At 35.0% G+C, this 22,382-nt stretch overlaps 1 protein-coding gene across 1 annotated transcript in view; it reads left to right on the forward strand.

The window, feature by feature from the left end:
- KCNH7 (potassium voltage-gated channel subfamily H member 7) overlaps positions 1-22,382 on the forward strand; it is a gene marked incomplete at both ends in the record, with an annotated part of 217,165 nt that overhangs the window by 128,403 nt on the left and 66,380 nt on the right. Inside the window, 3 exons of the mRNA XM_084289506.1 lie at positions 13,624-14,052; positions 17,846-17,866; positions 21,770-21,984. Coding sequence (XP_084145632.1) covers positions 13,624-14,052; positions 17,846-17,866; positions 21,770-21,984 — 665 coding nt within the window. The remainder of the gene's footprint in view (positions 1-13,623; positions 14,053-17,845; positions 17,867-21,769; positions 21,985-22,382) is intronic.

Consider the following 22,382-nt stretch of genomic DNA (forward strand, 5'->3'; position numbering starts at 1 on the left):
GCAGGAACTGAGGGGAAAACTTTCCCAATGTAAGCACTAGGCACTACCTTAAGTGATGACATGCAGTTATTAGTTCAGTTATGTTGAGGAGATTGTGAGACACAGGGCTGTAGCACCACATAACAGCATTACTAAGTTCCTTTTGATTAAAGCGGTCTCTGCTATTCTTCATAATCTAGACTATCTGCAGTGTATCCTCTGGACAAAATGCATGACATCTCATTCAAAGATCTGTGTTGTCAAAAAAAAAAAAACACATAAATTCCCCCTCCCCAAAATATTGCTGAATAATTCACATTTTTAAAAGATTGTAGCTTACTTCTATAATTAATGGTGATGGCCTATAAATAAGTAGTTACATTCAGTATGGAGAAAGAGCTCTGACCAAATCAATCTATATTGGCCAAAGTCATCCCAGTTACATCTGTTTAACTTTGCAGTGGCTGTAGATGTAAAACTATGAAAAGTTACTACTACTGCAACCTAGCAGACTGCCAATAATTATTGTTTGTGAAATATCACAAGCTTTTAAAAAAGACTTTTTTAATATTCTTCATAATACATATTGTATTTTTTTTTATTTTATTCTTCCTTTCTGTATTCTGTTCTTTTTAAATGGTCATTGTTTCTTGATATCTCAAGAAAACATTTTCTTCTTCCAGTAATTTTATGGTAAAAATACACTTATCAGAAGAAATAATCAATTCAATTAGAAAAAAAAAAAAGAAGAAGAAGAAGAAGAATACATATATATATATATAAAACTTACACCAAGTAAACCCAACTCATATTCTCTTTCTATTTCAGGTTGCCACGATTTTGTGCATTTTCAACACTTCTGCTTTTAAATACAATTTTGTAATACAAATAAAAATACAATTTTGTAATACAAATAATGTGGTACTATTTACAAAAATAATATAACATACCAATTGGGAAAAAAAAAAAAAAAAAAAAAAAAAAGAGCTTCATGTCCTGAAAAAGAGCTTTTTTTTCTGCTGTGTACACTTTCAAGTCTTGACACTTGCCATATTTTAAAGTAAAAGCTGCTAAAGAGGACACCGGCAAAAAAAACACTTAGTCAAGACATTCTCTTGTTTTACAGTAGTTATGCCTGACATGCACAGGGAATTTCCTTGCTGAGTTCTTTAAAAATGCATAGTTGGGGCTCCAAGTTTTCACAACTGAGAAAGTTCAAGGTTTAAAAGGAGGGAAAAAAGGTGACTCAAACCATTTTCCAGCTAGTGGGTTCAGCCAGATGCCAGAAACTGCCATAAACTAGAGCAGGCACATGGCTGCTCTTCCACCTAGTTGTTGTGGTCTCAGAGCAGACTGTTATGTGGGCAGGATGGTGACACAATTGCTACATAGCCAAAAATTCTTCTTGGCTGATAGGATTTTCAGGAGGTCGATCTATGCAAGTTATCCAGAAAAACTGGAGATGAGTACAGGCCAATGGTAGATTTGAATTAAAACAAACAAACACAAAACCTTGAAATATAGAAAATACAAGAGGCAGACCAGTGAGGCAATACAAGGAGTCACAAAAAAAAAAAAAAAAAAAAAAAAAAAAAAAAAGAATCATTTCCTAGTAAAAAACAACTTTTCTTTTCTTTCCTTTTCTTTCCTTTTCTTTCCTTTTCTTTCCTTTCCTTTTCTTTCTTTTTCTTTTCTTTTCTTTTCTTTTCTTTTCTTTTCTTTTCTTTTCTTTTCTTTTCTTTTCTTTTCTTTTCCTTTCTTTTCTTTTCTTTTCTAATTCAGTTGTGTTCCCACTATAAGAAAGGCAAACAGCAGATTCTAGGATGAAGTTCATATTTCATCTTACTCCATTTAGAACATACAACGTCAGGTAAAGCAGGTGATCTGTTTTCATTGGATGACACACAAAATGGACAGTAATGGGCACTGGTTCTCAGGGGGAAAACAAAAGAAAAGAAACAAAATCCCTTCAAATCCAACAACCAATTTAGAGAATAAAAATAGAGAAGGAACCAGCCATATAACAAGTGCAATGCATCTCTGACAATCGACCAAGATAAGCAACAGCTAATGACAAAAGACAAAAGATTTCAGATTGCATTAGCATCTACCACCCAGAAGGACACAGATCATGAAAGATTTCTTTCCAGAGCTCGTTGATTGAGTTTTCTCATATTAGAGTGTCTTTTCGACATGAGAGAAAATAAAAATGACTGAGTCAGATTGCAGGAGAGAAGAACTAAGTGTACAGGAAATAAAAAAAAAAAAAATCAGTTATTTTCCTGACCCTAGAAAATAAGATAACTCTTCCATACTACCATTCCTCTTCTAATTGATTTATTAAGAGTTGACATCAAATTTATCAAGTGCAACTTTGAAAACTTTTCCTTTTTCTAAAAGCATCTGTCCTGCCAGTTGCAGACAACCATTTTGAACAAGTCCACTTATCACAGTGCTCCTCATGCTGAAATCTGATACATTCTAAGAAAAAGCATTTCATGCCATATACACAGTTCATTCTGGTTTTGAAGGTTGCTGCACAGAAAAGAAGGATTACAGTTTGTTAAAGTTTTCTGTGAACAAATTAAAGACCAATGGAAGGCAGCTGACATTTACTAGATTGAGCACAGAGGCTGTATTTAGTCCTGGATGGGCAGAAAATTGAAAATTTACCAGCTGAATACTGACAAATATTTTAAACAGTGTTCACAAATTATTTGGGACTGGGATCCTGTCTTTTGTTTTGTGCCAGTCTGATGGCTAACAGAGCTAAATTCTGCTTCACCATTGGGCCTGGCAGATTATGATAGATTATTTTTTCAAAAGTACGCTAAATTGCCAGGAGTTTGATGACCACATCTAGTATAAATAGAATTCTTTCTAGTCTGGTGCTCAAGAGCTCCTATCTCATATGCAGCAAAAAGCTGAATAGGCAGTAACATGAAAAGTGAAGATATTGGTTTCGCAATAGCAACGAAAAAAACCTTTCAGCTGATCCTTTTATTCCCTTTATTCTTCCTTGCAAGAATTTATCATCAGTTCTCTATGGCAGTCTGACCAGTGTTTGTATAATGAAATAGCTAAATTTTGAAAAGTCCTGGCATGCCAGGATTCATAGCCAACTGATTTTTCACTCTTTCACTGTTTCTGCATTTTGCCACAATTCTACTTTTTAATGCATGCTATTTCACTAAGAAAACAAAGAAAGCTTTTCTTCATATGTCTCCTTTTTTTTTTAAACTTCTAACCAACTTAAATTAATGCTCTATCCGTCCAATTTTTATGTTCAGAGAAGTAAGGAAATTTCTTCTGTCAGTACTTAATGCATAACTGAACAACATCCTTCTTTCCAGTGAGGGTGTTTTTGCACAATGTGCAGTTAAGGGGAGACTAACAGAAACTGATTTCTGCTATAGATGTCCATTCATCATCCAATTATTCTGTCTAATATTTGTCTCATTTGCAGATATGAGAATTCTATTGATTCTTCACAGATTTAATGAGTTCATTTGCTTTTTGTGTTCTTTTTCTTAGAAAATGTAAATGTTTTATAATTCCATAAATTAACTTCTGTAACCAAAGAGAGAGATACTTCATAACTTTATCCCACCTCACTATTTTTGTGAAGTGCTTGAAGACATAAATACTTTCTTGTTAGGTGACTGTATATTTGTTTAGGCTGTTAGAGCATTAAAATCAACATTTTGAGCTACATAGGCCCTAAAAAATTGTTTTTATTCTTATTGTAACAGTTAGTGCTTATGGGCTGTTTTCTGCCACAACTGATAAGCTAACATTTGCCTGATTGTCACTACAATGGTAAGAATGAATCCCAAAATTGTTGGTCATAAATTTTCATGAATCAAATCATTTTACAAAGTTATTTTCAACTCCTACTGAAATAATTAGGTAGGATATTTAGCAAGACATTTCCAGAGAAAGAGAACCTGCTCCTGTTAGTTTCCCTGTTTAAAAGAAAAACAGTCCTTTCTGTAGATATTCTAGAATGGACTAATTCAAGAAGATATATGATTATATACCAGTTTAGCAAAAAGCCTGTGTGAACACTTACATTATCATTTAAATTTAAGTCTACTAGTAATAGTTGCTAACCAAAATAGTCCCAAAATGAGATAAGAATTCCTGTAAAGTGTGTTGTACAGACTTCATTAAAATATTCTTTTCAATAAAGTGTTAAACTAGGATAGCTTTTGCATATGAATGTTGCTTTTAAATCATCCATTGAGGAAAGAGAATGTAAGTGTCCAATTTTATTCCCAAATCTGTCAAACATTCCAGTCTGGCCTGCTCATATACTCCATCAATTTGATCATGAATTTTTACAGAAATTTAAGGAGCCAGTGGCATGAATTAATATTTGCTCCTGGAATTTGATTCTGTTCTTCACAGCTGTAGAATATTTTGTGTCTGTAAAGCTAGTCTAGTAACTGCAAAAGATCAAAATCAATCATGACACAGAATGGACACAGAGAAAATCTCCATCCATTTCCCACTGACAGCATGCCATAGATCTGAGGGCTGACTTCAATATGAAGAATGTAACTGCAATTTTTCTACTGAGTAGACCCCTTGTGGGATTGTAATGTACACACATGCACAAGATGAGAAAAAAATCTCAGAATCCTAGTTCTGAGCTGTTTTCATTCTCTGCCCCACCTAGAGCACTCTGGTTTTTTAATGACTTGTAAGCACTTTTTCTAACATTTACTCCAGACCTTTCTAAAAAAAAAAAAAAAAATATATCCTTCTAATACGTAGGTTAAAATAAACACAGTTAGATAAGATAAATGAATAAAACTTGTGTAAAATTAACTTCCAAACTTTTTGAATAGTTTGAAGTACTAACCTAAAAGCAAATATTGGTTCCCCAATACATTGCTCATTACCTCATGGGAGAAAGCCCCAAAAGTTATTTGATTAAGCACATAATTGCATTCTGCCAAGGATGGTTATTTGGGGATTCCTTTATCATTTTATCCCTTCAAAATCTATAAGCCTATTAAACACCCTGGAATAATTTCTTGTATTTCTTCCTCTTATGCAAATGAGAGGATCTGTAATACATCCAGTCAATGCCTACTTTTTGGATCAAGTTCAAACAAAATGAAAAGGCTAATAATATTCTAAAAACAGCTTAAAATATTATTAGTAATGATTAGTAAAACTTCTCAACCAATGAGATCCTTAACGGTGCTTATACTTGAAAAATCTGTCTCTGTTCTGGTCCTAGCAATGGAGCTACATGTCAGGAAGGATGCTCACTGCAGTCACTGTAGTTACAAATAAAACAAGCACAACTGAAATTCAGATCGGGCCTTTTCTTTAAGTAAAAGAGTTAATTCAAAAACAGATATATTGTTTCTCCATGCAGAACACTGCTGTATGAGTAAACATAGCAATTTAGTGAGAGTTAAGCATATATTTATTTTCTAAACAAATTTGGACAACAAAATTGTCATGAAATATTGTATACTGTCTGATGCACAGGCACTTGCCACATTGAACATGACGTGTATAAGCAATAGTAACCCCCTGACTTTGCCCAAAATGTGATGAGAAATGTGTCTAGGGTCTTATTTTTAGCTGCAACACTGGGAGCAAATTCATCATAAGTGAGGGCTAGTCAAGAAAAACTGTGTCCAGGAGGACAAAGGTTTCTATCTAGCCAACCAGTAGCATAGCTCTGACAACCCAATGTCAATATGTGTATTTGTCTCCAAGGTAAATTACAGGGAATGCTAGGTGAACTGAGGCAGTGTGGAACACTTAGCAAAGGAATATAGCCAAACAACTATCAGCAGTAAAGGACAGAAGGTCCTTTGGTACCTTCACCTTCAGAGTACTCCACAAATACCTAATTAACAGAATGCTCATTAAGATAAATAAATTGTATTAAGTCTTGTTTTACGGACAGAGAAATACAAGTGCGGTGGCTAAATTTCCTTTCCTCATGGTGGTTATTTTTGGGATTCAGACTAGAAAGGAAGTCTCACTATATTCTAGTCACTGTAATTAGCTGTTTGCATTACAGCCTCTCCCAGCTAGGATCATAGCCCTATTGTGCTGTATCTTATACAAACATTCAATAAAAGCAGGCAATCTCTGCTTAAAGAGATTACAAACCAAACAAAGGGAATGACACAGCCTTCAGTGGAGGTGACTTGTGCAGCCTGGATGACAGGAAAAGGAACACAAACTGACAATAAACAGGCTGCACAGAGACCTTGCGAATTTTCCTTTTGCTATTTAAATAGATAAGTAGTAAGTATGAGAAGTGAGCATGAAAAGGATTCCTGGTTTGAACTAGGTCCAGGAGGTCTCTTACAGTCCTATATTTTTAGTAGATGTTCTGTTTGTTCATTTCAAGGATATTGAAAACAGGTGGGTTCTGTGAGATAACTTGAAGGCCAGGATAATGATTTTACAAAATCATCCCACTATAATAAAGTATAAAGGTAGTCAGTTTTGTATTATTCTCTAATGGAATAACTAAATTAAGACATATTTCTCTATTATTCATAATAAGAATTAGTACAGAGAACTTAACACATCTATGCATTTTGTTAAATTGAATTAGATATTTTAATCTTGAAGAAAGAAATTAACATTTATCAGCATATCTCAAGCTTAGACTAAAAGTACTACTAGGTAGGAAAAAAAAAAAAGTTGGATTTGAAAAAAAGGATTTGAGAAGCTCTCAGATGGAATATAGTTATAAGGAATATGTTCTGTTATTTAAGCGATTCAACATGGAGGAGATGATATTTTTAGGTAAGCAAACAAAATAAATCTATAGATAAAAATGAGGAGCTTTACAACCATCGCTTCTTATTTCGCATATGTAGAATTCCTACCATGATTATTTGACTCTATTAATGAGCACAGTACACAGACAAGCTGGGCATTTCAAAGACCTGAAAACAATTGGCAGAGACATGAGATGTGTAGTGAGAAGAGTTCATCCCATGAAGAGATGAAATAAGTGAGCCCTGCCAGGGATATGAAACTTCTCTGAGGTCACACTCTGAACAAGTGTCAGTGAATAAAGCATATTCTCCCTAAGGAGATTTTGAATTATTCAACTTTTTAGTAAATTTCTTCCAAACAAAACAGGCATTTCCTAGCAAAGACATGCTCCATAAGAAATAAGATTTCTGTTTCATGAGAAATAGCACATTGGTCTGGATACATCTACTTTAGTTTTCTGTCTGTATTAGCTAACCTTAAAACTTGGTAATATATATTATATTATAATATATAATAAATATATATTGATCTATGTTACAAAACTGAGTAATTATCCAAATACTTCTTTATGGAGTAGTTCTTAAGTTTTCCAAATAAAAAGGCAATGTACTTTTACTTCTGCAGATTACCTATACTGAATGTGAATTCAAGATACTTGAGTTTGTTTGTAAAATGTGTGGAAATTTGATATTCAACCTTTTTTTCTTAATAGTCTCTTTATTTTCTGAACCTGTCTCTTTTAAAGCTAAAGCGTTTTGTAAATCTAGTTTAATTGTATTTCAGATGGTAACAACCTTTCGAGTGGCTCTTCTTCAGGTAAATCTACCTTCTAAAATTCTATCTACTAAAGCCCTTTTATTGCTTTGTTCTGTTTCTACTACTTCAAGATCTCATTACATTTTACATAATTCTAGAAGAGTGCAAGTTAAAATGTGGCTCTTGCTCCCACTCTCTGGATACTTATTTCTGCAAAACTATGGATATAACAGCTAAACTATTAAATTTAGTATAATTATATGAGATATAAAATTCAAATGTAGTGATACTTTTCAGCTTATTACCACTGACTGAAATTTTTTTATGCTCCGAATACAAGAACTTTCAATGTATGAGACAAAATACATTGTGGAATTTGGAAGTGGTATATAAATTGACTATTAAAACAAGAGAACTTCTTCAGGCTTCCTGTCTCAGACAAAAACAACATTATCTGTTCTATGAAGTCTGGTAAGTGACATGATAAAGGGTTGAGACTTTCTGGAGAACTTTATTTAATACATGAAATGAATTCTTCCAGCTACCAAAAACCACCATGTTCTCACAGCAAGACAGCAAAACACTGTGCTAGCTGAATAAATTCTTTGCATATAATAGCTAGTGTGATGCTTGCTATTTTGTTTCTTTACAGTTATTTAATTTTTTCTTCATTTCCACTTTTAACTATGTCTAAGAAATAAAAATGCAAGTAGTAAAACCTCTGAGAGGCCCAAAATTATATTTTCATATGGCTTTTTTCACAAAACCACTGTAACACCTATACCTATAAGCTTAACATCTAGATGAATAAAATCTACTATAATGATATCTGTATTAACAAATGTGAAGAAAAACAGACTGGTAAATATACAAATGTATGTTAGTATCCAAGGATATCACCGTTCTCTCTTTTCAGAAAAACCCTGAGAACACTGTTCAGACTAGATTCACTAGCCAACCAAGCATAGCCCTGTGTGTGGTCAGAAACTTCATTCCTTTCTCATTTTTAGCTTTATCAGTCATGTTTTGATAGGCCATTTCATAGGCCTATTTGTAAGCAGGAGGATCTGGAATCATATTATTCTTTTAGCTATTCTCAATACTACTTTTCAGAAGTACAGCATCAGGACAAAAATATGATATCACTATCACAAAGATAAAATATTTTTCTCACTTACAAGGGAACATGAAGAAGATTGCTGTTACTGATACAGATAGAGTTCAAGTGCAACCTTAAATTTTAGAGAAAACGATAATAACTGAAATGCCAAAATTAAAGTAGAACTAATGTATAAAATGTATACCAATGTATAAAAAAAGTGTCTGAAGTACCTGAGAATTATAAATATATGCTTCTAAAGTTAATAATTATTCCTTCTTTTTCCTTCCTGAGAAGAAACAGATACAAATTATAAAAATTATAAAGATTAATGAGCAGAGTAAGAAAATGGTCCACTTATATATGCTTCCCTGCATTTGGGGGGAAAGAACTGGGGAGAAGAAGGAAAAAAAAAAAAAAAAAAACTACCATAATTGACTCTTTCTGTAATTCTCTCAGTGTAAAATACACTGTACCACAGGTATCATGCTATTCCTTAACATGGGCAGCTCAGAGTTTAGTTTGGCTCTTCAGCCTAGAACAAGTTGTGCATCACACCAGAAAACAGTTCTGACAGTTTCTACAACTTAATTTATCTTGTGCAAACTTTTTCTGCATTTGAGCTCCTTTGATTTGATTTTGGAAAGAGAAAGCCACAAACATAATAGACTAAATCTAGCTATGGTGCCACTTATTTTCCCTTTTGCTGACTTACCTGAAGCCAACTTTTCTACCTTTCTACATCAGCAAGAAAGTAACAATACTAGAGATACTAAAAAATATAGCTTAACCCCTTTGAGGAGTCATTATGACCTCCCAGCTGCTATCTGGGGTTACTCTTCTGCAATACTCAGGGTAGGAAACTGGAAATTCTACGTGCATTGACATGGAATAAACAGACTTTGTAGCAGAACCTAGCATCTACCAGTAACCCTAAAACCACTGCAGAAATAACAGCAAAACTAAAGATCTCTCAGTTGGAGGTGTTTCTTTGACTTAACTACTGTGTCTAGTATGTAAGCAAGCATTTCCATCACTAGAACTTAAAGAAGAAACAACACTGCAGCAAGGCAATATTCAGGCCAAGTAGTTCCCTTCACAAAATGCCTACACAGAATAAATAGGAAAACTATTTGCCTTGCAAGTATATTGGTTTATGAAAGAAATTCTTTTTCAGATATGGTTTTTGCTGGAGTACACCATTTTCAGAATGAAATTTGTATTCATGGGACAGGGAATTTGCAACCATAATCAGAGCTGGTAATAAAGTCTTTTTGGACCAAGCTTCCTTCCTTCCTTCCTTCCTTCCTTCCTTCCTTCCTTCCTTCCTTCCTTCCTTCCTTCCTTCCTTCCTTCCTTCCTTCCTTCCTTCCTTCCTTCCTTCCTTCTTTCTTTCTTTTTCCTTTTTTTCCCTACCACAAAATTCTATATGATGGTATTTAGTGTTTAAAAAGTGACATTTTTCATTGATGTTAACATTTCTGATTTCAACACTTCAAAAAACAGTAGTCTTGCTTTTCCGTATAAGGACAGCTTTTTCCTACACTTTTTTTCTCTTAACTATCAAAACATTTTATTTTTTTATCAATTTGAAACCTTCACTTTACTTCTAATTCTTTAATATAAAAAAATAAAAATAAAAGCAAAGCAATTTTGAAGACTAAGCTTTTGTCTTAATCTTGAGAACAATAAAATAACACCTTTTAAAAAATACATTTGGGGTAGAAAGTCCAATTAGTCCTAAATGTAAGAGGAGACACAGCACTAGTTTAATAGATCAAGTTCATCTTATCTTTCTAACATGGAAACAAATATTTTCAAGATATTTTCATTCAGTGCCATTCTTTAGGTCTGATGTTACAAATTATTGTATTTTCTAAGAATAAGAAGTTCCCTAACTCTGTAAAGACTTCAGATTCCTGGCAGAGAAATCAAGTGATGACATGTATGAGTATATGTCATGAGTATAAAAATTTTTATACCTTGAAAATGCTGAAGGAGCTTAAATATTTTAGGCTCCATGAATTCTAAACATCTTCCCCTCTGAGCTCCCAAAATATGAGACAGAATACAAAAGTCTTTCAGAAGGCAAGAAAAGTCTATTTGAATTGGGGACTTTGGAAATAACTACATCTGCCAACAGTTTAGAAGTGTCCTTTCTTATCGGAAAAGTATTTTTGACCAAGCTCTACTATTTAGAAAGTCTAAGGGTTAGCTGGGCTGGCACAGGGAGTAAGTACAACCAGCAGATTAAGTCAGTTGCAAATTACTTATTTAGTGAAGCAAGGTTTGAAAGGAGGAGGTGGAAGCCTGGAATTGTGACTCAGCCTCAACAGCTTTCTTCAACTGCTTTTAGCAAGCCACAATTATACAAATCTCTGACTCAGCATTAAGAAGAACTTGGCAATCTAGTTTGCATCTTCAATAATACATAAGAATTTACATCTCAAAAATATTTTTGTCTTATAAGCTAAGATATATATGGTCTGACATCATACCTACAGAGTGCAGGTGTTGTCCACTTTCAAACAAAATATTTTACCCTATACACAATATGACGGGAAAGCTTCTGCTGAGCCTTTTGGTCTGTACTGGGACATCAGGCCTGGGGCCATGAATTTTGCTTCATGCCAAATTGTATTATTACTGAGCTAAGCAAGGAAGTGTGATGTAAATTAGATAAATTCTGAATGGGCCTCCTGACAGCTTTAGCAGCAGAGCTGTAGGAGAGCACTGAATGTTCAACACATCAATGAGTTCATTACGTGTAACCTGAAGAATAACAGCAATACTCCTCCCCACTACAGAATATTCAAGTTAAAAAGCAGGAACTAGGGACGTTAATTTTTAGAGTATTTATTAGCGTTTACTAGCAAAAAGTAAAAGTAAAAAGTAAAAAGTAAAAAGTAAACTAGCGTTTAGTAGCAAAAAGTTACTCATTTAAGTTTTCTATTTTGTGCCCAAGAATCATAGCAAGAAGCAAAATTCTCACTGAGTATTCTTTCCAGTTCAACTGCAGTTAGACAGCTGAATCAGTAATGCAGTATAACATGGTCATATTAACTTGGTGAAGCAGAAAAGACCATCTGCACCACCATGAATATAACTAAAAGAGAGTGCCAGCAAAAAGCCTTTAACAGTGTCTAATGCCAGAAAATCTTATGAATGGTATTTTTAAGATCAATGTAATTGATAAAAAAAGGGTTTTTACTATTTGTTTCACCTTTGATTCAATATGCTTGCAGAACTGATTTATAAAGTGCTTCACAACTCAATTCTATGTACATTCAAAATAATAAAATCATTTTGTATGTACTTCACTGATTTCAACTGTGAGCAATCTGTTTAAGAATAGTCAGAAGAAATATGCATGCTCCCAAGGTGCACTCTACTGAATATCAGTGTGCAGATCGAAAATTGGCACCTTTAGGTGCTGTTTGTGAATCTGATATACACTGTGTTGTGTTAGTTTATGCATTAGAGTAATAGATTCAGTACTAAACATTTGGAATACAACAAGCTTTTTCAGAAAATCCCTGACTGAAATTGTCAAGAAAATAAAAGGAAGATTGTTACATGGAATCACATTTTAACACAGGAAAAAAAGGGTTGGAATAAATGGCCAGATTTCTCAATATTGAGATATCAGTAGGCCCCTCCCCACCCATCCACCCCACCTCCCCTAACCCCAGCCCCTCTTTACTGTTAAGTACATTTTCAAATATTAGGAGAAAGAAGGTGAAAATGGCAAAGTGAGAGTTTACTGATATCATAAAATTAATCAGAATATGATATGAGTATGATATGAGATTTACAGGCATATCCTACACTATCAGAGGTCTTACAATGTCTTGTACATGGACCTGCAGTGTCATCTAGTATAGCAACCTTAGGCTTTATACAGCTTTTACTTTAAGAGCAGGGCACTCTCACTTTTATCTATTTAAAATTCAAAAGAAATTCAATACCAAACACATAGGACATTCATTTGAAAATGTTAAATGATTTAGCTGTCATCAATTGCTCTGTTTTAGCTGTTGTGTACAGGCATCAATAAAAGAATATTTCAAAACATTTCAATATGAAGTGATAAATCTCAGTGCTAAATATTAATGAACATTAGCTAGCTTCAAACACTGGTGATTAAAACTGACTGAATAAGATAAAGAGGGAACAACAAGACATTTGTGACATCCTCTGAGAAATTATTTTGATATCAATCCACTGTAGAAAACACTCATGTTGCAGAGTGATAAGTGACAAGAAGGGATATACATGTATTAAGTCAAACCATTTACACGACATCCGACCATTTTAGTTATGTTATTTTCTTATTGTTTCTTCAGCACTTCTAAGTCTTTTACTGTGTTTTCTGTGCATCAGAAGAGCCTATGCCTCCATCTGAATTGTATTACACAATATTTGCTGACTGGGTTTGCTTTGTTTAGGAAATGGTCTGTCGATTTTACATTTCTCCCCCTAGGTTTTCTTTATTTGTGCTATTTTATTTGCATTTTACACTTCCTCTCAGTTGCTGCTATTTCTTACCAATACACAAAGTTGTGCACTTTCCATGAACTCAGAATAGCCTGCTTTATCATTTAATATACCAACCCAGCTAAGCCTACATCCATGCAAATGCATGAAAGATGCTTGTATTGTACAGGTGCAACTGAGGGTTGTTGCTGGTTTTTCCTGCATTTTGTTTCTCTTCAGAAGGTCAGAAAGGACCGTGAGATTAGATAACCTTACCTCTTTTAAAACAGACTGTAGAATCAATGCTGTTATCCTTATTCAGAGCTTAGTAGCTTAGGTTTGACTGAAATATGAAATCCTCTAAAAAATGAGTTTAACAAACCTGGATATTAACAAACCTCCAGAATTAAACATTCCATTGCAAAACTTTATTAGGAATAGGTCTATCATTTATAGCTGTCATTATGAACTCTGTGTGAAAAAGCAGGTTTTCATGACAAGAAACTAATGCTCATCTTTTCTTTTCTATATGTATTTACACATAGGCAAACTTTTTGGATTCCGGTTACCTGGACTGAGACTTTTAACATACAGAAAGCAGTCCTTACCACAGGAGGACCCTGATGCAGTGATAATCGACTCATCCAAGCACAGTGATGACTCAGTAGCTATGAAGCACTTTAAATCACCTACAAAAGAAAGTTGTAGTCCTTCAGAAGTGGATGACACAAAAGCACTGATTCAGCCCACTAAATGTTCGCCTTTGGTTAATATATCAGGACCTCTTGACCATTCATCGCCTAAACAGCAATGGGACAGACTTTACCCTGACATGATACAGACAAGCAATCCACTAACCCATTCCAGATCAAAGGAAAGCATTTGTAGCATACGGAGAGCGTCTTCAGTACATGACATAGAAGGCTTTAACGTCCATCCCAAGAACATTTTTAGGGACCGTCATGCAAGTGAAGGTATGGTAGAAAAATCAGTCAGTATTCTATGATTCCCTAAGAAAGGGATTATTACAATTTTTCATAGTAACTATGATCACTCTGTAAGCAAAATTAAATATAAACATCTATACATATTCAAAGTCAAACTGAAAATATTCAGGGCCCAAATATGCCAGGCCTTTTTTGCCCTAAATACTGCTGTTCACGTCTAAGCAGACCAATGAAATCATGGGGTTGCTCTATGAGTACCAATCAACCTTCTGTACAGGGATATAGCGAAACTGGGACCAACATCTGTAAAGCTAATTTTTGTATTTGGGAAAACAAATCAGCTGATCAAGCTAAATTGCATGCACGTTCTGGCCCCTTACTCACGTAAATTAGAATATCTTTGATTGTATGAAATCTTACTTCAGAACTTGATAAGTTTATTTTTCTTAAAGCTGTGATATGCTCATTGTATATTCACTAACTCAACACAGAGACATACTTTTTCTCTCACATTGGAGAAAAATTTTCTCAGCAACTCCAGTGAAATACTTGGTACAATGCTTGGTGAAATACTTAGTGAGCTATTTAGTGTAAAATTAATGTAAGTGTCATTTTCTCTTTGTGTTAGTATATTCTTGCAACCTAATTGTGCAAAACATAACGGAGCATGGGCCATATTTCTTCATGTTGTAGATAGAGTTTGAGAAACTTGGAAAACAGCTCAACAGAGGTTTGGAAGCCCTGTGATGAATGGAGAAGCACCTTTGAAACTGGCTTTCCCAGAAAAGTGCCACATATACAATGCTATTAGAGCTACTGATGGTCTAATTTATTAAATTGCATATAATTTATTAAATTGCATAATTTTTATTCAAGCTAGATGACAAGTAATGTATGTGGAATATTTTTAAGAATTCAGAAACATGTCATGGAAGACTGTACAGATTCATAAAATTGCAAGAAAACTGGGTTTTATTTTCAGTGATTATGGGTTTTTCTCATATTTATTAACCCCAAGTGTAAAATTCATTTAAGTTCTCCTGCCTTTTGGAAGGTCTGTAGCAAGAGGTCACTGCTTCTGTACATCTCCCAAAATATAAATCTGAATGCTCCTCATCCACCTAGATTAACTCGTACAACAACAGAACTGATTATTCCTTAAACTCTTCCTATATTAAATATAATTCAGAAATGCTTCTTTTCTCATTTTTTTTTTGTTTCTTTTGGACTCTGATTTTTTCAGCTCAAATGAACCTGAAAATTCAATTAAATCCATTCCAAACCATGCCACTTTGCTATATGTCACGTTCGCATTGAAGCCAAGATTTCAAGATAAGGATCTGGAGCCAAAAGTCTCCAAAGTTCAGGCATGTCTTTTGGAACATTACATATGCTTCATCTTGGTTTTAACTTCCCCAGATATATAAATCAACCTTTCAAATAAAACACATTTAAAGATATCTATTTTGTCAGTTTCTATTTTCAGAACTTATTCTGATTAAAGCATTTCCCAGCTGGTTGTTAATTATACTAAGAAAATGTGTAAAAATAAGTTTGATTATTAAGTTTCTTGGGTCATGATGATACAAAGCTCACGCAGAAATAGCCATATAATTTAGTATTGGCTTCATAGAGAAGCAAAAATTTTTAGCTCCATTACACTGAGTAAAATAAATTTTATTGTGAGAAGTAAACATTCCATTTGAATTCCTATGGCCTCTTACATGATGTTATCATTTACAATGTCAATAGATAAAATAATGCCACTCTGGTTTCACTTTGCATAAACTACAAAATAGTAGAGAATCTGTCCCTCACTTTAGATCATACATACATGTTCTAAAAAAGTACAGCAGAAGAGAGGATTGTTCTCAGAATTGCACTATTATTATTAACCATCTTTGATGCCATCTGCTTCAACCCATATTAGAATTTGGCACCTTATGCTGAAAAGATGTTTAAATTTAGCTAGCAAGTAACATCCTATATGCTTTAAGGAATAGTATGCCATAAACCCCTATTGTTACGATAAAATTATCTGTGTAAGTTAGGGAACCAAGATTCAGCCTAAATCTTCTTCTCTGGACTCACAGATTCTGAGCAGAAGCTGTAGATACTGTACTGAAGAAGGTAAAGCCCTAATTAAAGGTAACTACAGTAAGTAAAACCAAACTACGGTCCCAGTGTGGCCTAGTGGCAATTATACACTGAAAGGTATTACATTAAAAATGATAATTTAGGATTTTATACTCATTTCAGTGTACTCAATTGAATTCAATCTTAAATTTACCTATTTGACAGTAAAAGCAGCAGGGCTTCCACCCTATGCCTGAAACGTGGCCAAGCTCTTGTCATCTGAAACACCATCAATCTACATTTTGCAGGCCATGCACTTTGGGAATTTTACTGTCTTCAGAAAGGGTTCTCAGTGACACCTCTGCAGCCTTCTGAAAAAATGGTGGCTTTGAGCCTAACTCAGCCTACAAAACCTGCAGTGCTGCTGTGGGCTCCTGGCACAGGCATCAGGCTGACAGGAGAAAAGCAGTGTCCCACACCCCCATTGAGCCTGGCACTGCGTCCCACACTCCCTGGCTCTCAGGAAGCTGAGGGAAGCCAGAGAGGCAGCAGGTGCCACACGGTGCCACACACACACAGGACATCACCTCCAGTTCCCTTCACAGGAGAAAGCCGCAGCCTTTCTCTTGAGCAGGCTCTCAGCATGGACAGGACAGACGGGGCTAGAGCAAGCTGAGGCCTCAGGGGCTGCCTCTCAGAGGGGGGAAACCGTGCGTGAATGTCAGCTTGAGGCCCACTGATATGTGCAAGCTGGAAAGCTGGTCATGGCAGCCAGCAGCACACAGGGGCATGGCAGTACCCTGGGCCTGGCTGTACCCTGGGCCTGGCTCCACTCTCCTGCCAGCCCCTAGAGCCTCTCACACCCAGCAAGCCGCTGCAGCCAGGCAGGGTGAGCTACATGAAGGGAGGGCAGCCTGTGGGTCATGTACATCCTTGAGTAGGTAGAGGTGGTGTCTACCTACAGACACATGCAGCTTCTTTTAAAAATAATGATGATAAAAGGTGCATTGCTTTCTCTCTGAAGGGATTTTCTCTCAGGTGAGGATTCAGTGCTAGGTGTGCTTGTGAGGAGCAGCTCTCAGGTGTACCTCATGAAGATACCTTTGTCACTGTTACCTCACGCAAAGGCACCTAAGCCCTGAAGAAAGGTTTAAGATACATCTTTCTCCTCAGTCTTTCCTCAGTACTTACTCAGAAAAGGTGTTTCTCACCTTGCTGCCATGGTAAAACAAGTTCTGGGAAGCTTAATTCCTGCTGTGAGACCTGGGCAGGCGCACAGGGCCTGCACAAGGCTGCCCGCTCACCCATCGGCATGTGCAGCCGGCCTGGGCCACCCATAGCTGCGGGTGCCTCAGTCTCACATAATTACATGTGCAAAGTTATTGTTCAGTGGCTTGGCTATTTTGACTTCCAACCCAGTGCTGGACTTGTGGAAAAACTATTTGAGCATTTAACTATTAAGGCAACTAAGCTAGGGCCAATTCTATGCATTTTTTGCAGCACCGAAAGATCAACTCCAAACAGTTTTAAAGGTTATTTTTCAATTGCCAGAGTGACTTCATCTTGACTAAAACTTTATGTAATATAATCAAGGAGGAGCAAAACTATTTTAATTCCAACCACGCATATTTCGAAGCAATATTTTCTGGTTTTTTGTTTGTTTGTTTGTTTGTTTTTTTCTGATGTAGATTTTAGTTGTCTGTTTTTCTCTCTTTTCCTTCACTTTTATTATGCTGAAAACCAGACAATGGTCGCAATGTCAAAGGTAAAGTATACATCTAGACATTCCAGTGTTTCAACAGCCACACTTTTTGGCATGTTACTTTGCCTGCTCTATGAAATGTTCAAATGCAACATTCTCATATTGGCCTCCCAAGGGCTAGCTGCATTAGTGAAATTATGTACATTGAACATGTAGTTATTCCCTTAACTATTGTCTCAAAGTACTAACTACCAATCCCTGGAAAAAGTGAAGGCATAGTTAAACAGTTACTGAATTTAAGTATCTTTAATTCAAAATTAAAGGGAGGGACATAGAGCAAGTTGTTTAACTCAGTGCTGTTGTCTATAAGCAGGCAAAACTTCTGTAGAAGCAATCAGGGGTTTTACCTGTGAAAGGATGTAAAGGTGGGCTGGTCCAGTAATAAACAATCTACTGTTATAAGTTGGTTACTTTTCAGTCAACTATCTCTAAAATAAAATAATTGGTAATTAGGAGCCTTGTGGAAGTATCTTCACTTATTCCTCTTTTGTCTCCTTAAAACCAGTTTCACGTTCCTGGATGGCAGGGGGTATGGTTTCAAGCTTCCTGTAGTATTAAAATGTGCATGCACGAATTTCATTGCCAATTTCATGTTTAAATAATTTTTAGCGCAGTTACAAAATTGCTTCTATTTCACCAGCACTGATACATCTTTTAAAAGCATTTGGAATATCATTCTTTAGTAACTACTCCATTTCTAAAAAAAAAAAAAAAAAAAAAAAAAAAAAAGTGTTGTTTAATTGTGATATTTTAGCTATGTCTGAAAACTGATTTGTGATTTCATGCATGAAACAAAAAGTGTGTGTACTTGGTAAAGTTGTCTTTCTAAACTGCATGCACTGCATGAGCCAGATTCTGTAGAGCAAGTCATGGACTCCAAAATCATTGCATTTGCTTCACGTGTATGTTGGCAAAATCTTGGGGAAGAAATGCAGTCACTGAACTGTAAAACAGCTTTTATATTTACTGCTGGTGAAAGATGATGGATTGACAGCTCAGGAGAGTGAAATCATTTCCTAGTACATTGTGTAAGCAGGAACAATGGAATCCAACCATAAAAATGGGGAGCTCAGACTTTACCTTAAAGAATCTCCTTTGTAGGCAGAAGCCTGTCATTCTCCCTGCTTATTCAGTTCTTGGCTGCTCCACTGAAAGTGTCAATCAGAGTGCCAATTAGTGTCAATTCTGATTTATTATGGCCCTCTTTTTCTGCTTCCTGCTATGAGAATATAGGAAAAGTCCACTAGCTGTCAAGTAGCAGCTCAATTGCTAGCATCATGGTCTGTACTTAAGCTAGTAATGTCTTTTAATTAATTACCATTATCAATGAGGTACATATATCTTTCACCACTTTTTAAAGCAAAAAAAGGTGTTTTGTTTTGTTTTGTTTTGTTTGTTTGTTTGTTTTTTAAAGGTTCTATTTTCATGTGCAATTAACTTAAATATGGTATTAAATGCTAGGGCATGGATATTAGGTAGAGAAGAAGAGAGTAATTCCATTTCAAAAAGAAGCAATTAAAGATTTAAATCACAGAAAGCAAAACTTCAATGCAATGTAAGCATCTTTAAAGTTACCATCAAAATAAAATAAAATAAAATAAAATAAAATAAAATAAAATAAAATAAAATAAAATAAAATAAAATAAAATAAAATAAAATAAAATCTGCTATCTAATTGTAGATGCGTGCACCTAATTCTCCTAGTTTCCTTTTTATCTTAGGGAATCAAGAATCTTGTCCATCTTACAGATTGGCCAACTTGATACCCCACTAATGTTTAAGCCAATTCAATATTCAGAAAATTGCTACTGTTGTGTAGAGAAGTAGAGTTGAAGAAATGCAGCCAAGTGCTGCCCATCACCAGCCCCTCTGCTAATTTCTGAGGTGACTGTAACTGCTTTATTTTGAAGACCACTTTTTAATAGAAACAACTAGATGGTGGAAAGATGGATTCAGGTCCTACCTTAGCTATTTCCTTAATAGTGTAATCAGTACCAGGCTTTCCAGAATTCCTTATGGGAGAAAGGCAGTGAAATCTTTCTAGCCTTTCCCTTTCCTTGTGAAGCTGTTCTACAAATAATATACGAGGTTCATTGGTCTAAGGATGAAAAGAAAGACTGATTTTTGTAGTTTAGTGGCTAGAGCACTCACCCATAAATTTTGTTTATCTTACATCAAATGATCATTAGACAGAAAGAATCATGAGAGCAGAAAAACTAGATTGAACTCTCCCAAGGGGAGCACCTTAACTGTTGACCTGGGGCATTGGGCTCTCCCCTTGTAATCTTGAAAACTTCTCTGCACAGTGGCACAATTTGAATTGGTATAGCGAAGGATTTTTTTTCTCTGGACCAGATTGCTGAATTATCATGAATTTAGGAGGTAGAAACCATGTGCATGAATTCTTTTAAGCTAAGAAAGCAAATGAAAAGATAGGTTCCTCAGCAAGCATTCTCAGCCAGGTACAAGAGAAGCCCAGCCCTCACCTGAAGAATTTGTCAGACAAACAAAAAAGAAAAAGAGGCCTTCTTAGTAACTGAAAAGATAAAACATAGATACTGACCTTCACAAAACAGCCTTTGGGCTCTGAGCCCCTAGTAAAACCTCTGGCGGTCAAGGTACAGAATGCAGCGCTGCCTGGATTTCCCTACAACTAGCTTCAGGCAGCTGGTTGCTTTGGATAGTACTCCTTCACACACTGCATATACAATCCAGCTGTTCCTCTGTTGACTCAAAATTACCCCATAGCCTAATTCTGTCCCACTGGCTGTTCATGAATTATAGCAGCAGTTTTTGTTTCCTTCCTAGGAATTAAAAAAAAAAAAAAAAAAAAAAAACATTAAAAAAATCAAAAAAATAAAAGATTTATGATACAGTGAGGCTCTCGTGTGGATCTGAGAAAAAACCTTCAATACCATAATTTAGGCAGTGTAACTGAGAGCAAGACCAGGGGGTTTTCTTAAATACATAACTGGAATTAATTGTTATTGTCTAAACATACATGCAGCTCCCTTTTCCAGTATTTTTCTCAAAAACAAACTTTCCTTAATATATTTTTGTTTTCTGGATAAACTGTATGATGAAAGTACAAAATAAGTATACTGTTCAATTATATCGCATACTTGTTGTACAAATCACTGTACAATATTGAAGAGAATAATTATAATGGATATGTACCTCATGAAGTATGTGCACTCCATATTTTTTGTTTATCATGTCTCATTAAAGTAATGCAAGATGTTTAAGTGTATATTAAATAATCCATTAATATGCTACATATGTTTGTTGCTATTATTTTCAATATTTTTTGTTCATAACAATTAAACCAATATATTTTGTGAGTTTCTGATACTTCAAAATTATAAGGGCAGTGTTAGACATAGGTTAATATGGAGTTGATGGATCAACAAGACTAGGACAGGGGTCTACTTAGTTTTACAGTTTACCAAAAGGCATTTTTGAACTAACTATCCTGGAAGCATGAGCAACAGTACAGATGTGATAACAGAGCCTTTGCTCAGATGAGACACTTATATAATTGTGTGTCCTATTTGAGCTTGTATAAACAAAATGAGAATATAGTGTTTATACTCAGCCAGAATTACCATGGGGCATACCTGGTAACATTAAAACAAGTAAGAACAGTCCTGTTATGTACTTTGCAATCCACCGACGTTATAGAAAATATTGGAGGCTTTAAGTACAGGAAATTTCATATTAATATCCACCAGTGAATTTGATTCTCATTAGCAGTAGAATTATTTTTAAAGTGCCAATAATTTTTACTATTAAAAAATATCATAGTAAAAAATAGTTTTTAAGTACAGTTCTAACATATCCCACATAGATATTAATGATAACTTATCTGCATTTGTCAAATACTAAATATGTGTTCTGATTTTTCAGGGCCTTTTAACCATATCAAGTCAAGTTTGTTGGGATCCACATCGGATTCAAATCTCAACAAATACAGTACAATCAACAAAATTCCTCAACTCACCCTGAATTTTTCAGATATCAAAAGTGAAAAAAAATCTTCATCTCCTCCTTCTTCGGAGAAAGCAATTATTGCACCTAAAGTGAAAGATCGAACGCACAATGTAACAGAGAAGGTTACCCAGGTAAGGTAATGACGATTGTGCTCATTTTCAGTTTCATGAAGCTGATTATCAATTTAGTCATTAGATTGTTACCCATTTCACAAATGGTTTGGATTTCTTTGGAGGGTTTGAGCTGTTGTTTACTTTGCATCCAATTCAGTTGCACATGAGGTAGTTTACAATGTAGTTACTGCTTAACTTCTGCTTAAATATGTGTTACATTTCAAATAGGAAAACAAATCAAAATTTTCAGTTTTAGTTTTTAATAGGAAAAAGCTGTATTATGCGCTGGGTGCCCTGAAGAAGTCTATTAACTTCAGTGATTCCTGCCAGTTAAAAATGTGCAAAGATCTTCACAATAAAGTAGTATCCTATTCAATGTTTTCTGAAATTTTCTTTGTTACTTTTCACTTACTTAG

The sequence above is a fragment of the Netta rufina genome, assembly GCF_964035555.1.
Source record: "Netta rufina genome assembly, chromosome: 6".
Classification (NCBI taxonomy): Eukaryota; Metazoa; Chordata; class Aves; order Anseriformes; family Anatidae; genus Netta; species Netta rufina.